General features: G+C 42.2%; 1 protein-coding gene across 1 annotated transcript in view; it reads right to left on the reverse strand.

Moving 5' to 3' along the window:
- The window catches only part of CWC22 (CWC22 spliceosome associated protein), a 66,742-nt gene that overhangs the window by 42,247 nt on the left and 4,622 nt on the right, over positions 1 to 19,873 (reverse strand). The window contains exons 2-10 of the mRNA XM_075286071.1: positions 16,937 to 17,004; positions 15,681 to 15,836; positions 14,564 to 14,803; positions 11,843 to 11,971; positions 10,429 to 10,597; positions 9,923 to 9,976; positions 7,457 to 7,592; positions 3,747 to 3,953; positions 46 to 108 (exon numbers count right to left, since the gene is read on the reverse strand). Coding sequence (XP_075142172.1) covers positions 46 to 108; positions 3,747 to 3,953; positions 7,457 to 7,592; positions 9,923 to 9,976; positions 10,429 to 10,597; positions 11,843 to 11,971; positions 14,564 to 14,803; positions 15,681 to 15,836; positions 16,937 to 17,004 — 1,222 coding nt within the window. The remainder of the gene's footprint in view (positions 1 to 45; positions 109 to 3,746; positions 3,954 to 7,456; positions 7,593 to 9,922; positions 9,977 to 10,428; positions 10,598 to 11,842; positions 11,972 to 14,563; positions 14,804 to 15,680; positions 15,837 to 16,936; positions 17,005 to 19,873) is intronic.

The following is a 19,873-nucleotide window of genomic DNA, read 5'->3' on the forward strand; positions in this document are numbered from 1 at the left end:
GTATATATGATATAGGTATAGGCACAATCTAACAACGTTACATACCTTTTTTAATTGTCTTATACTTCTCTTCATTCTCAAGGAAATTTGGATCCATCTTGAAGACATCTAAAACAAATTTTTGGAAATTATTTCATCGTACAGGACTGACACCAAATGTATGTAATAAAAACATTGCGTGGATACATGCTAAAGTTAGTTTGGATACATGCTAAAGACAGACCCGCCACTTGAAGAGCCTCACAAATTTGAGCCAGATCTGAGGGCGGCAAACAAGGTGCAGGTCCAGCTCTGTGTATTGCAAACATTGCCATTGATCTCTATAACCCCATGATATGAGTTGTACACCTGCCCTTTAGGGGCCAAAGTAAGGGACATGCATAGCTAAGGTGGAGTACACACTGGGTTTGTGCACTTACCCTACAGCATATATGTCATCTCCATAGGCCCGCAATCACTAGATAGAGGGTAAGTGGAATTGTTTTGGGCTCTATCGGTCCAGTTGATTCCCAATTTTAATTTTATTTAACTAAAGGAATCCTATGGGTGGGCAATGGATTCCGCTGTATGTCACATTTACATTACAATGTACGCAAATATGTACAATACAATCAGTTTGATCAAAAAGAAACAATTATGAACAATTAACCTGCCATGTTCAGCGTGACTTTGGCCATCCGCGGCATTGGAAGCTGAAGTTAAAGGAGCCATGTTGTTGTAGCTCCCTGAAAAGCAGAGGACTAACACCTCTTGAGCTCTTTTGTTTTTGGGGTTGCCATGGTCCCAGAAGTCAGGACTCCACCAATGATAATGCCTGGGCAATATGCCATTATAATATATGATGGAATTATCCTTTTAAAGGGGTTGTAACATGCAAAAAAACCAATCCATATGGCCTATTCAGGCATATAGACATCATGGAGAGGGTGTTCCCCAATCAGGACCCCTTTCATAAAAGTCAGAAAGCCCTGTAAGGACAAATCCCGGTTCTGGCAACTCAAACCAGTCTAATACGTAATATATGTCCTCTGCACCAGTCACTGCAAAAAAGCCTAGATGGGTCATTCCATATCAAGTGATCCAAATAGGAATATTTTTTTTACCTGACGTCTTTAGATTTTTTTTATTTTTATTTTTTATGAAGTACAACTTAAGTTAATTACAAATAAAAAGTTTTGATTTTTTTTCTTCATCAGTTAATTTTTTATAGACTTCTAAAGTTTTGAAAAAGTGTGAATTTTGGCCTGGTATGGCTTTACATTTTTTAACATATCTTGGGCTAGAATTAAGATAAATAGGTGGGAGAGGCATCATTTTTCTCAGAGCGGTATCGGCTTTCATTTGATATGTCACAAGACGATGTTTCTTTATATTTTGTTTTGGAGAAATCAAATTCAAAATTTTGATGCGCAATTGTGAAAAAAACGTATGTTCTAAAATTGTGAAAAAAATGCATTTGTGTTACTTGTGTTCTTGGTTATATTTGTACAGGTTTTCAACTTGGGACCAAATTGGGATCAATTTTTTTTAAAAAATTTTTTAAGCCTTGAATCATCTGATTTTATGTTTGTGTGAGCTTCTTCCTTTTTTCTTTTCAAATTACAACTTGCTGAATTCAACACTTATATGCAACAATAAAGAGAAACAAAAAACAAATCCCATAAGTGCCAGAATAAATACATCTTATCATCATAACACAACTTGTCCAGCATTTTCAACCTGAATGCATTGAACAAACCGAAAGAAAAGAGCTGCTCATATCCTCAAGTGCGATTTTCTAAATAGTCTCATCCTAATTATATGTTAACAAAAGTGCAAGAACCAATATTTATAACACCTATTTCTGCATGTAACAATTGTTTTTTATTAGATCACTAAACATGTAATTAATTAAGAAAAATAGTCCAGTAGATAAATCCTCATTCTATAAAATATGAACCAATCAAACAATTAATAGGACATTTTTAAATTACTGGCCTTTTATCATCAATTTGTCCTTTCTAGTGAGTGAAATGTAATCTTGTCCATAAGCGCTTACTAGCAATGGCCATTTCCTTTTGTGTCAAAGAGTATGTCCGGCCTGTCATGGTGTTAGGCTCCACCTGAGTTAATATCTGATTTTTGTTGACTTGTAAAATGTCTGGTTTTCTTGGATACACAAAGGATGGTGCTGGACCAGAAGGATGCAAAAAAGTCAATTCTATTGTCTTCATTTTCACAATCTTTGGAGAGTACAGTAGCCTGCCACCAGCGCCGATCATATTCACAGGTCACATAACCAGTTATGTCATCCATTGCCAATCTTGTGCCGCCTTCTACCACTTCATGGACTTCACCGTCATTTTAGACCACAGACTGAACAGATCTGAATTCAAGATTTTCGGAATGACACTGTAATAGTTATATTTTAAAATATTATCCCATCGCGATCCCAACTTGAATTTTGGTACAGATGTGGCTAAGGGCATAGCAGGCCCATGTGCATTTTTTTGAAATTTTTAAATAAAACGTTTTTTTTCGGAAATGCGTTTTAAAATTTTGCGTTTGCATTCACATGGGTAAAATATTAACAAAGATACTCTTATGACATATTTGGTGAAAGCCTGTATAGTTCTGAGTAGAATGGCGTTTATTTTGTTTCTCTATCTTTTTTCTAGCCTAAGTTATGAGGAGAAATGTAAAGGCAGGAAACACCGAAATTCGCACTTTCTGAACTTTGAAAATCAATTAAAAATCAAAAAAAATTTCTAGAATTTTTTTTTCTTCACATTTTGCATTCTCTGACACACTATTACCAAATGACAAAATCTCAAAAGAATTAAAAATATAGAGGGAAAAATCATTGGTTCACTTGACACGGAATGACCCAGATGACAGTGGCCTCGCCTGGCGAAATCAGCTGCTTGTCGGGAAGGGAAACCGAAGCACTCAGCTGATCGCCCAGGGAGTCGCCTTTTAAGAAGGACTGTCTTGAAAAAAATCAGAGACCAGTGTTGGGGTTTTTAACATTACTCAAAATTTAGAACACAGTTTACATATAGAGATAAGCGAGTACTGTTCGGATCAGCTGATCCGAACAGCACGCTCGCATAGAAATGAATGGACGTAGCCGGCACGCGGGGGGTTAAGCAGCCGGCCGCCGTCAAAGCGGAAGTACCAGGTGCATCCATTCATTTCTATGGAGCGTGCTGTTCGGAATGGCTGATCCGAACAGTACTCGCTCATCTCTATTTACATAGTTACAGGAGCTGGTTTACTATATTTTCAGAGAAACCATTTGTTAAATTTTATAAAAAAGGTAAAAAAAAGAAAATGTATTAAAAGCAACAGAATTGCAAAAAGTTGCTTACGGCAATAACAAAAAGATTTTCTGAGACTTAAAAACATAAGATCTGATAATGAAAATTCTATCCTCTATCCAAAACCAGAGTCAGAAGGTAAGAAAGCCGTATGACCGAGCGCACGGCGTATACACAGGAGGGCTCAGACACCGGATTGAATGATTACACTATTCAGGTTTTATTGCTAAGGGTTTTGACTACTATATAGAAAAAACACACAGAATGGCATCTGAGATTTGTAACTGAAAAGTTATCATAAAGAAAATAAACAGCTCAGGAATGAGAAATCTCCGTACGACTGAACGATCTTGATTTATACCGCAAAGAGACATTTTGCAGGAAAGTCAATTTCGAGCTGCCACAGACTTTCATCAGTGGAGTGATCTATGTAATGTAGAGACTTACTCAGGACATCTTCTGGATTATAATCATCTTCCAGTGGAAGCATATGTGTAAACTGATCTTCTTCCTCTACCAGGTCGAGTCCTTCTGGGATAACCGGGTGATCTTTAAAGCCATCCTTTCTTACTGCGAACATGACTTCAATCATGTACTGGACACGTTTGTCTATTTCCGACTCGTGAAGGATGTTCCGAAGGCGTTCAAATATAGCTACAGGGGGGATGAAAACAGCACTTAGCAGAGAAAATACATGTTTGGAGAAAGAAAATAATACCTGCAAATATAAACCTTAGAGTCGTCTTCCATTTGCCAACAGCTAATGTCAGACATAACAGCGCCCAAAGGTTTAACTATTCGGATTTCTACAAGCCCTGGACTGCAACTTTGACAAGCTATTTGGAAGGGGAGGCGGGGGGAGTTGGCGAGATACTGTTACTGCAAACTAGGAAGTTTAGTAATTAATAAATAGAGCCAGGGAAAATTATGTGTCAACACTACAACCTCTTCAGAAGAAGTAAAGCTACAATAGTGTTAATAAAGTCCTGTGATCACAGCAGCCTCTGCAGTAATTCTAGCAATGTATAGGAGTGCAATAATAGGGAAAAGAAAGGAGTCATAAATTAACTATGGACTAGCTGGCTAGTAGACTCAATGAATGGTGACCAAGGTGCGGCTGTACTGTATCAGTGTCATGGAGAACAATCATAACTTTGTAAATTAGAAAGGAGAAGTTTGCAGCAAAAATGGCAAAACATTGTAGGTAAAGGTTGGGGCAGCACGGTGGCTCAGTGGTACCGGTATGTTCCAGGAGAACTTGCTCTACTGCGCTTCCCCCACCGTACTGAGTTCTGAGGTCCTGCTGTCCATATACAGGGACCCAGGGACCACTCTGTGTGGTCTCCAGGTACGTGATCCCTGTGACACACCGTCAGAGCGATCACAACGACATTCGGCACATCAGCAGATTGCTCCGCTGTGCCTCCACCCCCCTGCTGTACTTAGCTCTGAGGTCCCACTGTCTATTGACAGTGGAAACCTCATAGCTTTGCCCAGAGACCAGCCTGCGTGGTTTCTGGGCAAAAGATTGCTGTGACAGCCGGTCACAGCGATCACATCGTATGGTGCATGAGCAGAATATACTCCTCTGCTCCACTGCACGTCCCCCCTCCTTCCCTTCACCCCCCTTGCACATAGCTCCGAAGTCTCAACTGTACAGCGGAGACCTCAGAGTTTATCCCGGAGACCAGCCTGTGTGGGTGTGTGATCGCTGTGGCATCCAGTGACAGCAATCACAAGGAAGTTTTGTACACTGACAAACTTCATTGGCTGAACGCTGATCTCCCTCTCCTTTAGCCTATCAGAGAGGGAGATCAGCACTTCTGCCTCCACCCCCAGCAATGCTCCATGGTCAGCAGTCAGAAGACAGCTATGATCACAGACTTTTGCCCAGAGACCACCCTGATAGGGCATAGTGGTCCCTGGGGCATGTGAGCACTATGACAGCCTGCCACACTGCTCACATAAAGTTTACTTAGTAAATAAGTATAAAAAGTGGCTACCAATCTCCCCTCCTCAGATCCTGACAGAGAGGGAGATTGGTGAATAAAAATCACTACACATACACACTCCCCCCACCCTTCAGTGCCCCCACTCTATTCTATCTTATGTCTGTCTGTCTGTCTATTCTTCTTTTATCTATCTCTCTATTTTTATACATAAATTCATATTTTTTTGAGACCCATAAATAAGGATTATTACTACACTTTGAGGCTAAAGCCCCACGGGCCATTTACGCCGCACTAAAGCGCTGCGGGAAGAACCGCTGCGTGAACGCATTGCGGTTCTTCCCGCAGCAACTTGAAGAGAAAGTTCACAGAGTTTTCCTCTGCGGACTTTCTCTTCCCAATATATCTACGGGAAAGCCGGCGGCATTTCCGCAGCTATAATTGACCTGCTGCGATTTCCAAAGCTGCAACGGTTTTGCAAATCTTTTCCATAAAGTGGGGATGGGAGTCGCTTGAATCCCATCCACTTTGCCAGCACTGTACAACGCCGCAATTTTTCCTGTGCTGTCTCCGCTGCGGGCTAATCGCGGCGTTTCCAGCCCGTGGGGCCCCGGCCTTAGGATGCAGAAACGCAGTGGTTTGCACACCATTCATTGCCGGGTCTGCTGTAGGCCCAAATAATGGAGAAAATACTCAAATGTGGTATTAATACAAACAGCAGAAATAAGAAAATATATTTTAGAATCTATATATTTATTACATTTTTTTTAGGCTATCGTGTATAAATGTAGGAAAAAGCATTTTTTTTTTTACACATTTTTTACCCTTTTCACTCTGATTTTTTTCTAAAAAGTTAAATTTATCACTTATTTTGTTATAAAAGGTGAAAGCCCATTATGGTCCGAGAAAAAGGAGCCCAAATACATGTAGGTTGGCAAAGTAATAGAAAAACAATTTGCAGTTAAACTGGAACATGGCTAAAACCTGAAAATGTGCCTGGTCTGGAAGGGGGGTAAAGGATCTGGTATGGAAGTGGTTAAAAAAATAAATAAAAACCACAACAACAACACCACATACTGTAGGTAAAGGTTTCACTTAGGGTGGGTTCACATCTGCACCCCGGTCTCCACTTTCAGGTTTCTGTCTTCTGCCCAAGAAACTGGACAGGAGACGGAAACCGGCTGTCACTTTTCATTTGAATGGGTCTGCAAAGTGTCCGCCTGTGAGCGCTTTGTGGTCTCCGTGACCAGAAATCAGACATGCAGGACTTTGTGTCCAGTTAAAAAAAAAACAAAAAAAAAAAACGGTTTCACTGCGGAACCAAAAAACCGCTCAAGGGCGGATACTGTCTGCTGGGTTTCCGTCTCGCGTCGGTAGAAGATGGAAACCTGAAAGCAGAGACCGGGGTGCAGATGTGAACCCTCCCTAAGGTGCATTACATAAGTATCTGAGAGCACTGTATGTAAGACATAAAAATGGAACCAGCACCAGGAATATCAACATCATTATTAAAGGGGTAGTCCAGGACTTATTTTTTTATGGGGGGGGGGGGGGGGGGGGGGCGACAGCTGACCCCCGTTCAGATCAGATGATTTAGGATGTGTCTTATTACTTCACTATACTTTGCACGGAGCTGTAAACAGTGTATAGTGGCCAGTCAGCATGGCGGCAGCTCAAGTCCCGGCCAGTATACAGGGCAAAGAGCTATCTTTCAGCTTTATAATAAAAGGATTGGGATGTACTCACGAATAGTTGATCCATGCGGCAGCCAATTGACTCCCCTCCCCCCTTCACTAATCAAATATTTATAGCCTAAGGATAGGTCATTAAAACAAAACATCCCGGACAACTCCTTGAATACCACAATAAGGACAAAATACACTCATATTGTCCACAATTACAATACACGGCACTTCAAGGATATAAAAAGAGAATGTATCTATAGTACTGTACTAAAATATATAACCGTCTATGTATACAATGTATTTGTTGTGGATCATATACATCAGTAGCATGCACTATAAATGCGTTGTAGCCGTAATGTATTGCAACGACTCTCATGGTGGATATTCACAGTGATCTTGGCGTCTGCAGCAAAGAAAAACAGCACCATGTTGAGGCTAAAGTTCGCCTCTTTCCAAACATTAAAATTAATGAGGAAAGTAAAGTACCCTCAAACAGCAAAGAGACTACACAGCAAACACTTACCATTTATACCTCTGGGTGTTACTTGAGTTAGCTTAAGCCCGCATTCCTTTAAAAAACCAATAGAAACTTCTACGCTGTCATCTGTAGGTCTTTCCAACAGCAACGTCAGCATTTCCAGTGCCAGAACCTCGTGGGCCTGAAGCAATGAAGAGCACAAACAGGGAGATGTGTTCACTTATGCAAAACGACGACTTCTCAGCAGCAAACATCAGAACCACAGGAATCGCAGATGTAAATACTACACAGTTACCATTAAGATACAGAACTCTATGGAAGATACAGATGTAAAGCAAATTGTACCTCAGCTTGGAACTATTCCATATCTTAGAGTGAGTTCACACGCAGCAGCCAAAACGTGGGCAAAAACTGCGCCGACATGCAGCTTTAATTGAAATTGCTGCATTTTCTACCTGACCGCTCAGTTTTGCAGATAAAAAGTGGTTTAAATTACAAATTTGCACACCCTTTGACAAAAATTGTTATTTTTTTTCTTAAAAAAGGTGCAGATTTGTGGAATAACAGCACATTGGTGCATTTTTGGTGCGCCAACATCATAGACGCTACATGCAAATTCACTTTGATATCAACTAAAATCATCTGCAGTAACTTTCTTACAAATATCTACTGCCTATCTGCTCACCTCAGGGGGTGAATGATAAAAAATAAAACAGCATCTCACACAGGTTGTGCATGGTATTGCAGCTCGACCCTATCCTGCAATACCAGACAATTTATGGGCAGGTAGACACTGTTACTGCCACATTTTCCTAACCAGGTACAGTCCACAAAGCGTAACACATTGTTAGGCTTTATTCACACAACCGTGCTTGATTCCTGCCTGTGTTTTTTCATGGCCGAGTCAGCAGCAGTGTGGTGTTTTGTTTTTTTTTTCCCACAAATCCAATGACTTCAAGTGGAGCGAGTTAGCGCCTGTTGACCAGGAGGCCACATGGACCAACATCCTTACTAATATTGTAAATGTGAAAGTTTGTGTTTGGATGTTTGTGTATTTGGATGTTTGTTCCGCCTTTCACGCCGCAACGGCCGAACAGATTTCAATGAAATTTCGCACATACCTAGAGTGGCACCCGGAAAAGAACAAAGGCCCTCACAATCCCCATATATTGCCGGTTTGGCCATCTGCGAGCACCGAATTCACGGTCCATGTAGGCTGAAGGACCTCAGATGACGTCACCACGTCAGGCGCAGGTCTCCGATTGGAGCAGGCCACTGCGGGGCAGAGCTATAGAGCCACAATCCAGACGCACACTGACATGAAGAACATGGCGCCGTGCATGCTGGCAGACGAGAACCACACATGCCGGCATTGCTGGAGCCTGGCGCGCGGTGTGGACTGGTGAGTCAGCCGGAACTCAGCCGAACTCCCGCAAAGCTCCATCTACCAGTGCTGCGCGCTGTGCATGGCCACAGCGCGGTCTCCCAACCCTATGCACCCCTGTAACCTCAGCACACGGGAAGCCCGGGGTCGGGTGGGGTGAGCCCGGCGTCGCAGGTTCGCGTGTGCAGGTTGGTTTCGGGAGGGCAAAAAAAGGGCACAGGGTGGGGGAGGGTATGTACAAAGGGGGGGAAAGGAGGCCCGGGGTGGTGTGGGAAGGGGGCCCGATGTCACAAGTTGGGGAGGGAGGAGGGAGCAAGGGAATGGGGGAACAATTAGGGAAAAAAGTAGGGGGCCACGGGCGAGAGGAGAGGGAGTGGGCCAGCGGGGCGCAAAGTGGGGGTCCATGGGCGCACTGGTGTTGGACGGGCCCGCTGCGCCCACAAGGCAGAGGCGGGAGGGCCAAGGCAGCACTGCAGGTGGGGCATGCAAAGAGTGAGGGGACCACATACGAAGTCGCGGGTATAGCTAGTTAACTATAATAGTAATTGGAGGGGTGGGTAAAAGTGCAAAACAAAAGGGATCCTAAAAGGGATCACATCACTGTTGTTCTCTGCTCTGTACATCAGCAATTTAGAAGTTCAATTTAAAGGGGTTTACCAAAATTTCAAAACTGATGGTTTAACATTAAAATAGGCCATCAATAATAGCGGGGGTCCAAGAGTCAGACCACCGCAAACTTGCTTCCTTACTTTTCGTACTTGTAGGAAACAAGATAGAAGCAAGTGTCCCCCTTCTTTTTTATATTCCAATGAATAGGCACCAATGTAGACGGAGAGTATTCCATCTGCATCAGTCATTGGTACAGTAGTGTGAATGTACCCTGGCAAATAGTAGATGTAAAATAACTAATCTATACATATACATTTATATGTAATCTAAAGTTCTGAATACACATTTCTGAAATTTCTAGACATTTTCTAAAGGTTTGGAAAGAGATATAGTAAGATGAGCAAAAGCCAACCAAGAGGCGCCTATGAGACAGGCAGCCTTATAGTGTAAGCTTCAGAGACGCCGCAGATTTTACCTACTTTATCACAATTACGTGAAGGAGGGAACGTATAACTTACCACATTCTGATTAATGAGATGAGCAACAAACTTTGAAGACGTTAAACAAAGTTTCTGAGGAGAGAAAAAAATGATAAATGCCGTCAACAGATGAAATATTTCCATATACAGCAGGTTATTGTTATTTCAATAACCCTATTGGGGTCTGAGTTAATGGAAGGGGGCCAAGTTTAGGATCCTCGTCTCTTTGCCAGTGTGAAGAGACAATAAGGCCCATTTCAAACAGTCAAATTTGGGTCAGGAAACATTTAATAAGTTTCCACACATATAACTTCTGAAGACCGGGGGACCCAATTCTAACTTGTTATACATGGCTGCTATCAAGACGTATTTCCGTCATGCTGTCAGACATGAGAACCAACAGCTTAGCTTTAGGGATTTGGACAAGACAGAATTGTTCTGGAAAGTTCTGCAACTGTTCCATATACATGAAAGGGGAGATGAGACAGGAATTACCTCATTCAAGCATAAAAACTTAGCCAGAACATAAATGTTTCATAACCCACCTTATCATTTCTTCTGTAACCCTTACGGAAATTTAGGATCAGCCTCTTTAGAATGAGCTCTCCGATCTGAGGGAACTTGGTGTTGATGATCGATACCACGGCAGCATACACATGGGTGAAAATGGGGGAAGCGCTCTGTGCAAGGAGAATAGATCTCGCCAGCTGGCCTCTATGGAGAGAAAAAATAATAATAATTAAAGTTGCATAAAGCATAAGCTAAATTTGCAAATGCCCAACTGAGTTACAATACAACCCCATGCTGTTCTAGAGAGTGATCTTACATATCTCGCTCTACGCTCACACTCGAGACAAATCTGTAATAGTCTGCAGTCCGCAGCTCATTTACAGATTACTGTAAACTGTAACTGTGCAGGAGAGGACAGGCACTTATTAAGGATTCACTATATACAGGAATAACTGGCACCAGACATTTTCCAGAACTTACACTAGGTTATAAAGGAACGCTAAACCCACATATGAATGCTAAAAGTAAACCGGGGGCCACACGGTGGCTCAGTGGTTAGCACTGCAGCCTTGCAGTGCTGGAGCCCTGGTGTTCAAATCCCGCCAAGGGCAAAAAACCATCTGCAAGGAGTTTGTATGTTCTCCCTGTGTTTGCATGGATTTTCATCCCATATTCCAATGACATACTGATAGGGAAAAATGTACATTGTGAGCTCTATGTGGGGCTCACAATCTACATTATATATATATAAAAAAAAAAAAAAAAAAAAAAAGTAAACCGGAGATAATGCGGTCAATCTCTAGTCCATTGTAGGTTAGGGAATAGCTGACGGGATAGGCTTGGTTAATGGGGCATTGCTTAAAATGGACCAATCACCAGGTCTGAAAAGCCCAATAATATAGATCACCTGATCCTGCTGTCACCATGAGTATTCTTGGTGTTTTGTTTGTCCAAATCCATTCAGCCATTCCAAAGCTATGAGCCCTTTTAGTATGGAGGCAGATTAGAGTATACTTGCCAAGTGGGTGGGGTAACATTATGGGGGTGGGGTCTCTATGTGCTGTATGTCATGCCAGTGTTACTGCCCACTTGTCTATTATACCCTAATTTGCATGAACACTAAAAGGGGTTTATATCTTTGGAATTGCTGAATTGATTTGGATAAACAAGGCCTCAAAATGCTCATGGTGGCAGCATCAGATGAGGTAAGTCTTTGGGCTTTTCAGAGCAAGTGACAAGTCCTCTTTCAAGGGGTTAACAAACTTTTTTTTTTAAAACTGATGTCCTATTCATATGACAGGACCTTAGTTTTTAGGTAGACTGGGGGCAGTCTGCACTGCAAACACCATGAATTGGCTGTAAAAATGTACTAAAATTAGAATAAAAAGGAAGTAAAAGAAGAATTAAAGTAGTACACAAATTAAAGTTCGGTAAGAAAAGATCAATTACCTTCCACGAATAATGTTTTCTTGCAGAAGCTCTTGGATAATATTTCCGATGTTAGAAACGTTCACTTTGTTGACAAGACCATTAATGGACTTCTTTAATGCTTCCCAGCTCATTCTTTGGTAGGCTAGACTGTTTAAGAAAAAAAAAAAGAAAAGAAATTATATATCAGAGAAACCACAATATCAGTTTGCAAAAGTCAGCCTGTGCGTTTACATTTATAGCCGGAGTTTTTCTAGAAATGAAACCCTCACCATTTGTCAGCGATGGCTATAAGAAGGCGTCTGCTGATAACAGCCTCAGATCCCAATACCTGGCACCTCACCAACCAGCTGTTCACTGATTACCAATGGAAATGAGTGGGACTGAGCTGAAAACAGGTCACTGGTGGGGGTGCAACTATAGCACATGTACATGTTCCCCAACAATACAATCATAGTGACACTTTGATAACAATTTAATAAGAAGGTATATAACTAGTAATGCGCAGTATGCTCGTGAACTTCTTCATTCCGAGAGAAAAGAAGATGAAGGCGAGGAAGAGCGAGGAGAGGAGGGCGTCGCTGGAAGAAGAAAGAAGAGGAAGGCGTGACAGCAAGATGACGTCGGACCGTGGAGGACCGCCCACCGTGCACGATAGGTATGATTTACAAATGTTTTTATGGTTTTATTTTAAAACGGAGGGAGGTTTAAAATAACATTAGCGGTGCCTGAATAGCCTTTTTAAAGGCTATTCATGCATATGTGGGGCTCATACAGCATAATTTTGCTGATAGAGCCCCTTTAAGCTGGCCAGGCACAATAAATGTGTATAAGCTAAATATGTCAAGTTTGGCGAGTTCAGCCAACCATCTAATGTGCAAAAGGTTACCCTGACACTACCAGAAATCAGGGGAAGTAAGGTACAGGTTGTAGGATTAAAATGTCCCGGTCCTTTTGTTTGCGGGGAGATAACACCACAGCGTAAGGGTAAGTTCACACGGGTTATTTTGGTCTGGGACCTGAGGCAGAGGCCGCCTCTGGTTCTGGACCAAAATACGGGTAGCTGTGACTGGATGCTGGTGCAGTGCACTGGCATCCAGTCGCACACTCCGCTCCAGATTAGGCCCAAGTGAATGAGCCTAGTCGGGAGGAGGCAGTGTCTTCAGGCAGATGTTGCGAGGCGAATCCACCTGAAAGAATGAGCATGTCGCTTCTTTTTCCAGGAGCCGTAACAAACCGACTCCCAGAAAAAAGAACTGACCGGCTCCCATTGATTTCAATGGGAGCTGTCTTTTTGGTCAGGATTTTGAGGTGGATACGGCCTCAAAATCCGGACCAAAAAACTCTGTGTAAACTTACCTTCAAAGCAACTCTCTTTCCTCATACATAATAAATATTGTGCACAAAACAAACACCAATTTTTTTGGAGTAATTCAGTAAATGTCCCCAAATACGTGTACACAGACGTGCCGCTAAATGAATTAAAACTGTATCATCAAAATAAGGCAACTAAACCATAGACTGACTGACTCTGTAAAAATACTGGTAACATCAACCCTAAAACACCTCACAATGTAGTTCTGTCACTTTTTGTTCCAGTCTCCTGCAATTCTGTACATTTAATAACTCCCACTTGATTCCTAGAGGCCCCGCCAGCTGCTTCCCTTTCATACGACGCCTATATAAGTTCTTTTTCCACCCACCTCTCGTACAATTAAAGCTTTAGCAAGAACTTAAGCCTCAGCCATTTTCGGGTTTCTTTTATATTGTGTTGGCTCCTGCAGTGTGACGGTGAGCTGACTGAGGTTATACAAAGATCTGTGTGGTATGTTTGGATCAAGTGTTTTAGGTTTGTGTGAAATCTACAATTAAATATGTGCGCTCACGCCGCGGCAGATCCCTCTGTACACAGTAGACTATTCTAGAACACTCCATCTTAATCTCTTTACATGCTGTATTCCCTGTTTCTATTCATTATTCTTCTTTGTTAAATTCCTTCCCTAAAGATCTCTCGTCCTATGGATAAAAATATAATCAACATGCACTTGCTCTGTAGTAACACAAGTAACACTTTCCTGCCACGTCTGGGAAAATCACCTTAGGCGGCTCTATTCACACTGGTGTTTTTCTCACCGCTATTTTACTTGATTATTTTTATAAAAAGCAAAAAATAATTTGCCTTATGATATTAAACTACAGTGCAGTTACACATATTTACATGCATTTGTGAGGTACACGAGGTGCTGTCTAATGCACTACAACCAGCAATTGGAAATCTACTTAAAGGGGTTGTCCCATTACAGACACTTATCACCTATTCCACAGGATAAGAGTCACATTGCTGAGGATCCGACCGCTGTGTCTCCCATCTATCGTAAGAACAGACCCCGCTTGTCAATGAAGCACCAGTAAGCTTGAGGACTGGCACTCCATTCACCGCTATGGGGTTTCTGGGACTACAATCGGCAGCCCCATAAAAGTTGCTTCATTCTCAAGGAGGATGCAGGGGGTCTTTTAGCCAACAATAATATTCACCCACCGAGCCTCCTCTCCTATTCCAACTCAGATTCCCGCTGATTTCTGTACTTTCCGGACATACACGCTAATCATGATGACCTAAACTAGGTAATCAATATCAAATCGGTAGCGGTCCAGCACCCAGATCAATCACAATAGGTAATTAAAACTGACGCCCTTTACGTGGAAACTATTCAACACAGCCAGCACTGTGAAGTCACTCACCTGCTCTTGTCAGTGATCTGCTCTTGCATCATACGGAGCTTCGCGGGTGGGATATAAGCTCCACCAGTACGAGTAAGAATTGGATCCAATTCATCTTTCTTTTTCTTCACTGGAGGCTCAGTAGGCGGCTGTACGTCAGAGCGCTCTTCACTTCTCCTGGACGGAGAAGGAGATTTTCTTTCCCGCTTTCTGTCTGTATCTCTGTCTCGATCTCGCCTTGATCTGTCTCGATCTCTGTCCCTAGAACAAGATTAAAAATAAATCTGTAAAGACTATGAAGAACACGCAGGGAGACTTACAACATTAGATGTGCCAGGGTTCTGCAATCTTCATTTGGTGGCCAAACGCTGGGGTACAAGCGCTGCACCACATTTATTATGTGCTGTAAAAATCATTATGGAATCGGAAGTCAATATGGCCGAGATGCTGCTACTATAGAGGGACTGGGGCCATCAGCTTACGCCTCTATGCAGTGTATGGCATGCACATCAGTCCCCCACTGTTCACAGGTTTATGGTCTATTCTCAGGACCAAGCCATAGATTAAAATTCCTGGCCAACCCCTTGAAAGTGGTTATCCACTTTCTAATATTCATGGACAGTCATCAATATTAGATCTGTGAGGGTTCCACAGTCGAGACCCTCAGAAATCCATTGCCTCAGGACAGCACGGCTTCCGGTAATGCTTACAGGCCATATGATTTGTAGTGGCAGGTGTTGATATTGCAACTTTGCCCCATAGGCTTCAAGTGGGTAACACTGAAGTTCTAAAACCCTCTCCTACAATGGGTGAACAGTGTGGCTCCTGGCATGAAAAACAATACTATGAGCTGTGCCATCTCCAAGCAGTTGATCAGCGTGGGACTCAGTTGTTGTCCTCTCACAGATCTAATATTGATGACCTATCCTAAGGATGAGCTATTAATATTAGAAACTAGACAGCCCTTTTAAGGATTCTGGTAATGGAGACTACAATAAATCAATCAGCGGGAATGTCACCCGCTATAAATCGTCCATATACAAAAATTTTCATGTTTTGTTGAGAGATCACTTGGATACCAGAAAGGTGTTAGGAACCAGTAGTGTAAGAATTCTCAGATACAACAATAGAAACTTACCTTGTGTACTCTGATCTCTCATATCGCCCATTTCTTTGCCGGTCATCATCATATCGGTCACGATCATAACGACTTCTTGACCTCTCATCATCATATCTGCCACGATCAGAGTAGCCTCTATCATGTGGAGAAAGTGACCTGTCTCTGTCCTGATACCTATAAAAACAACATTGGTTTTCAATGCAAAAGTAAAATAGTTTAACCCATTCAGTACGTTCATAATTACAATACATCTTCTAAAAACACATTTCTGTAAAGAGAAAACAAAAATCAAATTTACTGCCCAGAATCTCGAACCTATGCAAGCACAGACAGAATGCATTACATTGGGAATACTGTGAAAACTAACAAGTCCATTTCTGTAAATCTCTATTATTAAACATACTCTTTGCTGCTTTACTCAAATCATCCACAAACATTCAGTAGCCAGACCTACAGGTCAGGCTCTTATGTGTAGCCATCAAATGATGAACAAGTGTCCAAATCTACTGATCACATAGTGAAGATACTGTATGAACGGTAAACTGTGTGCGACATGGCGCTGTGGAGTTGATAGGCCAAACCACTGACTCTGACTCCTCTAGCAATCAACATTAATGGCTGACAACCATGGTCAGTCAGAAGCAATAAAGCTCCTGAGTTACAAACAAGCTAGTGACTAAATTCCTATGAAGGTAAAGAAGCAAATAAACTATACAGCTAATTAATTAAATATTAATAGTTATAATTGATTATACATAAATTATAGTATATAACTTAATTATATTGATTATACATAATATATATTATATTATAAAATTAGGCTGGTCTTACACGACCGTATTGGTTTTACAGTCTGCAAGTGGCTGATCAGCAATATAGACATCGCAGACGCCCATGTCCTGCCGCACTGTCCGTGAAGGGCCATGAATTCACAGCCTTTGCGGACCTGCTGTATTCAGTGCGGACCTCAGTAACGGCCCGGCACACCACGGATAAAATATCCAGTGGTGTAAGAGGCCGCACTGAATATGTGTCCGCAATTGAAAACCCGCAATTGTGGACCATTTGCGGACTTAAATTACGTTCGTGTAAGACTAGCCTTAAGTCCACAGTCCAGGTGCAGCAACCCAGCCATCATTTGATGAACGTCCGCTATATTTCTCAATGTACATACAGTCAATGCAACTTTTGTTTGTGTGCTAGATAACAGCACAAGATCATGGACTTTCAGCTGAAGAGACCTATAACAGCACAAGATCATTAGCCGCACGTACCTGTCCTCTGGAGAAGAGCTTCCATGTCGAGAACTGTGAGTATCTCTTCTGTCATAGCTGGAAGGGTTCTGAAAACATGAATAAAAGATCATAAGGCGCTTGTTTTAAAAAAAAAAAAAAAAAAAAAAAAAAAAAAACGGCTAAATAAAACATTTTCTTATTTTTTGACCAGTATAGGTTGGGTTCACATTTGTGTTGGTATTTCTACAACTAATCGTTTCTATGATCATTAAAGGATCATAGAAACTGGATTACAACAGGTCCTTTATAAAAATCCATTGATTTAAATGGAGAATAGAGAGATACCGAGCACACTTATAGTGTAGATGGTCTATTATAAATATATAGATGAATTATCTGGTGTTTATGAAAAGAACTCAGGACCTGGTGGCCTCTCACCTGATCGGGTTGTGACTCCGTTCACAACTCCGTTTTCAGCAATATTAGGCTTCGTCAGAGTGAGAGTGGCAGCACGTCTCTATAACACTGGTCAAAAACCAGGAGGATGCACCAATGGAAGAACAAAAGGACGGCGCTCTCAGGTCCAAAGGAATTTATTCAAAAAGAAGATTGCACAACGCAAAAACAGTTGCCACGTTTCGGGTCGGAACCCTTTATCAAGTGCGTAACTAGTAGGCCGGCTAGAAGGAGCCGCTGACCGCTGACCCTCGGCAATGGGAGATTCTCCCATTGCCGAGGGTCAGCGGTCAGCGGCTCCTTCTAGCCGGCCTACTAGTTACGCACTTGATAAAGGGTTCCGACCCGAAACGTGGCAACTGTTTTTGCGTTGTGCAATCTTCTTTTTGAATAAATTCCTTTGGACCTGAGAGCGCCATCCTTTTGTTCTTCCATTGGTGCATTGATTTAAATGGGTTTTTAAAACCATTCACAGTTGTGTGTTTGGAGCATTTCCACCGTGTATCCGCTGTTTCAGACATCCAGCACTTTTGCTCCTTCAAAAAAAAAAAAAAAAAAAAAAAAAAAAGGATACACAACAGACAGCAACAAATCCACTTTTTTAAAAAAAATTAACACTGAAGTCTATTGGAAGGCGGACACAAGTAACCAACGTATAGTAATTAGAGATGAGCGAACACTATTCAAAACAGCCGTTTCGATTAGCAGGCTCCCATAGAAATGAATGGACGTAGTCAGCACGCGGGGGGTTAAGCGGCCGGATGCTGGCAAAGTCTGCGTGCTGGCCGCTTCCATTCATTTCTATGGGAGCGTGCTATTAGAAATGGCTGTTTCGAATAGTGTTTGCTCATCTCTAATCCCTGTCTCCGTTTTGCAATTTGTTATTCCCTTATCATTCTTCTCTGTGCATGCTCAGACAAATAACCAATAACTGTGATACATATAGTCAAAAATAAGGGATTTCGAGGGGCCACACGGTGGCTCAGTGGTTAGCATTGCAGCCTTGCAGTGCTGGAGTCCTCGTGTTTAAATCCCGCCAAGGGCAAAAAACCATCTGCAAGGAGTTTGTACAGTATGGTCTCCCTGTGTTTGCATGGATTTCCATCCCATATTCCAAAAAAAGACATATTGATAGGGAAAAATGTACATTGTGAGCTCTATGTGGGGCTCACAATCTGCATAAAAAAATTTTTTAAAACAATTAGGGATTTCGTATTCAACACGACAGTATGATGCAAATGTGGTTTTATTCACCAATTGTATAAAAGTGCATAGAGCAAATGAATTTAAGGGACTCACCACCTAGGGCCAAGTGACTGAGACCCAAATCTTTCGAACATATTAACTGAACATTTTACATCGAGTATGATTAATGAATGATTATTTTGGGACACTCACCATTTTTCTTATTGCACCCCCTATTTCTACCATGTTATGCCACTAGCATTTGGTTTTGTTTATCCACAATCACATTCAGCGATCCTTGGTTCACATCTGCATTTGGTACTCCATTTGGGGAGTCCCCATGGGGACCGGACTACCAAATACATTGGCAAGCGCTGTGCAGTAAAAGCACACGAACCCCATAGACTATAATGGAGTCCCTGTACTTGCCACTAGATCTCTGTATGAGTCACGCGGAGAAGAAAGTAGATTGTGAATTACTTTCCTGGCCGCATGTTCCCTGCGGATCTCCCCTGAATGCACGAGGCCAGGCCAATTTTTTATATCAGTGTCAGTTCGCGAGCGCCGGAGGAGGACGGGACCGGAGGAAGAAGAGGCGTGGATGAAGAAGAAGACACACCCTGAATGCCCGCCCATCGTGCACGATGCGTAAGTAGAGCACATTCTTTTTTAGGGTATTATTTTAAAACTGGGGGGTAGTTTAATATAACATTTACGGTGCCTGAATAGCCTTTTTAAAGGCTATTCACGCATATGTGGGGCTCTATCAGCATGATTTTGCTGATAGAGCCCCTTTAATTCTCACCTGGTCTTGTCACTTAAGGAAGGGAGGCGAGAAGGAAGGTTTATTAACAACAGTGTGGGGTGTAGTAGTTTGGCGCAATAAAGCTGCCCTCGTTGCTTACCACAGCACATTTCTACATTCTGAAATAAATATCACTGGGTAGGCATAAACTTTCATGGGGGAAATATAAAAAGTGTTATTCCGATGAGCCAGACCTATGTAATGTTGTTGCTGTATTAATATACTTCACCCTGTGACAGGTTTCCTTTATGAAGGGTCTATCAGGCTGCCTGCAAGTCTAACAATGACAGGCACACACTACAATGCAATTCATAAGGGACTGAAAAGCATTAGAGTGTGTGTGTGTGTGTGTGGGGGGGGGGGGGGGGGGGGGATCCACCGTACAGTGTGGATAGCAGGACCCCAACAATCAACAGACCAGAGGCCCGGTACTTAGTGTTCTATGTGAATGGAATAGTGGCACACAAGACCTGGTCACTAATCCTTTCAATTCTACGGAGTAGCCTCAGAAGTGGGTGAATTGGTGGCCA

The sequence above is a fragment of the Leptodactylus fuscus genome, chromosome 8, assembly GCF_031893055.1.
Source record: "Leptodactylus fuscus isolate aLepFus1 chromosome 8, aLepFus1.hap2, whole genome shotgun sequence".
Taxonomy (NCBI): Eukaryota; Metazoa; Chordata; class Amphibia; order Anura; family Leptodactylidae; genus Leptodactylus; species Leptodactylus fuscus.